The sequence below is a fragment of the Microtus ochrogaster genome, chromosome 16, assembly GCF_000317375.1.
Source record: "Microtus ochrogaster isolate Prairie Vole_2 chromosome 16, MicOch1.0, whole genome shotgun sequence".
NCBI classification, from domain to species: domain Eukaryota; kingdom Metazoa; phylum Chordata; class Mammalia; order Rodentia; family Cricetidae; genus Microtus; species Microtus ochrogaster.
Window position 1 is genome coordinate 22,164,460 of NC_022018.1, and position 2,800 is coordinate 22,167,259.

The window sequence follows — 2,800 nt, forward strand, 5'->3', positions numbered from 1 at the left end:
CGTGGTGGTAGCACACGCCTTTAATCCCAGCACTCAGGAGGCAGAGGTGGGTGGATCTCTGTGAGTTCAAGGAAAGCCTTCCAAAGAAGGAAAAGATCATGGTGCGGTGCAAATACATGTTGAGAAATTAAGCAGACATTAAAAGCTATGTAGCACTAAAGAAAAAGAGGGAGAAAAGTTACTTAGAGCTATGTTTTAATTTGAAAATATGGACCAGGAAATAAGGAAAGATATAATAAATAGCAAGAGAGTATCATTTAAATGATTTTGATAATATTTAGTATAATTACTTAGATTGTGTCATGTATTTAAAATACACTCTCAAAAAAGAAAGACTACTGGCTGGTGGAGTAAGGCACTTGATGCACAAGTCTGGTGGCCTGGGTTTGAGGCCTGGGACCTGTGGGAAGGTAGAAGGTGAAAACCAATTGCACAAGGCTGTCATCTGCCTTCCACATGTGTGTCCTAACACACACGCCCACACACATCACACACTCACACAATAATGATAAAGTGTGTATGTGGAGGGTGTTTTATTCGTGTTTTCCCTGTGTGTAGGTCTGTGTACATGTGGGCCTGGAAACCCAATTCTGGCCCTCTGGAAAAGCAGCCACGCCTTTTAACACCTAAGCCACCCCTCCAGCTCCTGTTTCATTCTGAAGTAAGAATATTGTCAAAGGAAGCAGAGATTTAGAAGTTCATGAAAAAAATGTCTGGCCACACAAGATTTTTAAGTCGAATCATCTCATTTTGGAAATACCAAAAGTTATGCAAATACAGTACAAATGTTTTTCTAACTATAAAATACTCAAATATAACCTTACCTCTTGCCTAGAAAGAGTCATGGGTAGTTTTTCCTCTGCTAGTTCAAGTTCCAACACTGGATTTGATGACGTCAGCGGTTTCTGGTCTTCCTCTTTTGGCTGTATCTAGGTTAAGAACCCAAAGAAATGAAGTTTAAACTTACAAGGCATGTCTACTCGCCAACTATCGCCTTAGCCACCCACGTGGAGGAAGAGTGGTTAGACTGAGGTCTAACTTCCTGTTGCTCTGAGCAGGCTGCGGAGCAACCGTGCATGCTTTCGGAGCTGCTCCGACACCGGTTCAGGAACATGACACGGGGAAGGCATGCACATGGGCGAGCGCGTTCTTGCTAGAAAGGAGTGGATAACTACAACCGCTTCCTAGACAAAAACCTAAGAGCGCTTAAATCTAAACTCAATTCTCCCCAGATACTAGAACAGCCCACCTTCCTCTTGAAAACAATCACTCTGTCTTTCCTCTGTGAGAAAATTCCCCTCCAGGGTTAGCCATGGCTGCTCGCCTGTACAATGGAGGCTAAGGAACTGCTTCCCAGCAGCCTGTGGGGCACCAAGCCACAGCACGTCCTGATTTGCTTCTTCAGACCTATTACTCCAACCTTGGATAAACCACACCCTAGGCATGCTGAAGAATGCTGAGGGCTGGGCACACTGGATCACAGAATGAGCTGCCAACCTCGAAGAAAAGGAAGGAAGCCTGCAATGCCACCCAGGGAGCACAGACACTTTTGCTCACAGGAACCGACAGGGGGAGGCGTTTTCATCTAATTTCCATATTCGGGGAGCAGTCTCAGTCACAAACTGAGAAAACTGAGTCCAGCAACTATAAACCTCACTGTGCAGCCTGGAAACATCCTGAAGTGTGGTTTCCATTCAACCACAAAATAAGTTTAAAATTCAGGAGTAGGACTAAGATTCAAAACATAAAGATAGGCTTTAAGAAACTACTATTCCATTAAGAAAGTTTGTACAATAAAAATCATGCAATTCATAGCACAATAGCTTCTGGTTAAGGTAAAGAAAAAGAGAGATAAAAATTAACTTTTTGAATACTTACACAGGTCAGTCCAGCACCAGCCTTAACATGGTGTCTGGCCTCTACAAGGGAGCACATACTTTACTGCCACTACTGTGGGGGGGGAGGTTAAAGAGCAAAGCCACCCCTCTCTTTAATCACGTAATCAGATGTCTTCGCTCTAGGAACTGATGGCCGCTGACAGTTCTGGGACAAAGACCTAAGACATTCTGCAGTTGGTTTCAAGGCTGTCGCCAAAAAAAAAATTATTTTGCTTCACCCCCTTCTCCTTTATATAAGAAACAGAAAAACAAAAACAAACAAAAAACCCTGCTCACATCACCAAAAGGACCTACACAAAGCAAAAGTCACACTAATTAGATTATTACCCTACCTTCTCCAAAGGTAGCAAAGGTTCACACTTACAGATCAAGCCAGCAGAGAAATGTATAATAAAGGATTCTCATTCTAGGCCACGCCTGGGCATGATACTGGGCAAGCAAAATATGAGAACCCTTCTTTCTACATTTCTTCTCAGTGTTATTTATAGAAAATGTCTTTTACTTTCCTAAACTAGAAGCAAATAAAGTATCTTTACAGAAAACTAACAAAATACAAATAGAAACTTTTAAACATCTATCTTTAAAAATATTCCTTTGTATTCCAACAGTAAAAAAATAAAGCCAAATGCATATGGAAAGCATTTACATTCTTCATGCTTTCCTCTAGAAATGCTATACAAATTCATTTCCAGAACTTCCTCAATTCCATGCATTCCACCAACAAATGGATGACTGCGTACATTTCGGTCAGCCTGTTACCTGTGAGCTAAGAGTCAGCTAGTCTGCTGTAACCTGTGAGCTAAGAGTCAGCTAGTCTGCTGTAACCTGTGAGCTGAGAGTCAGCTAGTCTGCTGTCACCTGTGAGCTAAGAGTCAGCTAGTCTGCTCTGTCACCTGTGAGCT

The 2,800-nt window shown here is 42.2% G+C and overlaps 1 protein-coding gene across 2 annotated transcripts in view; it reads right to left on the bottom strand.

The window, feature by feature from the left end:
* The window catches only part of Prpf18 (pre-mRNA processing factor 18), a 33,354-nt gene that overhangs the window by 26,173 nt on the left and 4,381 nt on the right, over positions 1-2,800 (bottom strand). For both annotated transcript variants that reach the window (XM_005354847.3, XM_026783067.1), the window contains one exon: positions 825-929. In XM_005354847.3, the coding sequence (XP_005354904.1) occupies positions 825-929 (105 nt within the window). The remainder of the gene's footprint in view (positions 1-824; positions 930-2,800) is intronic.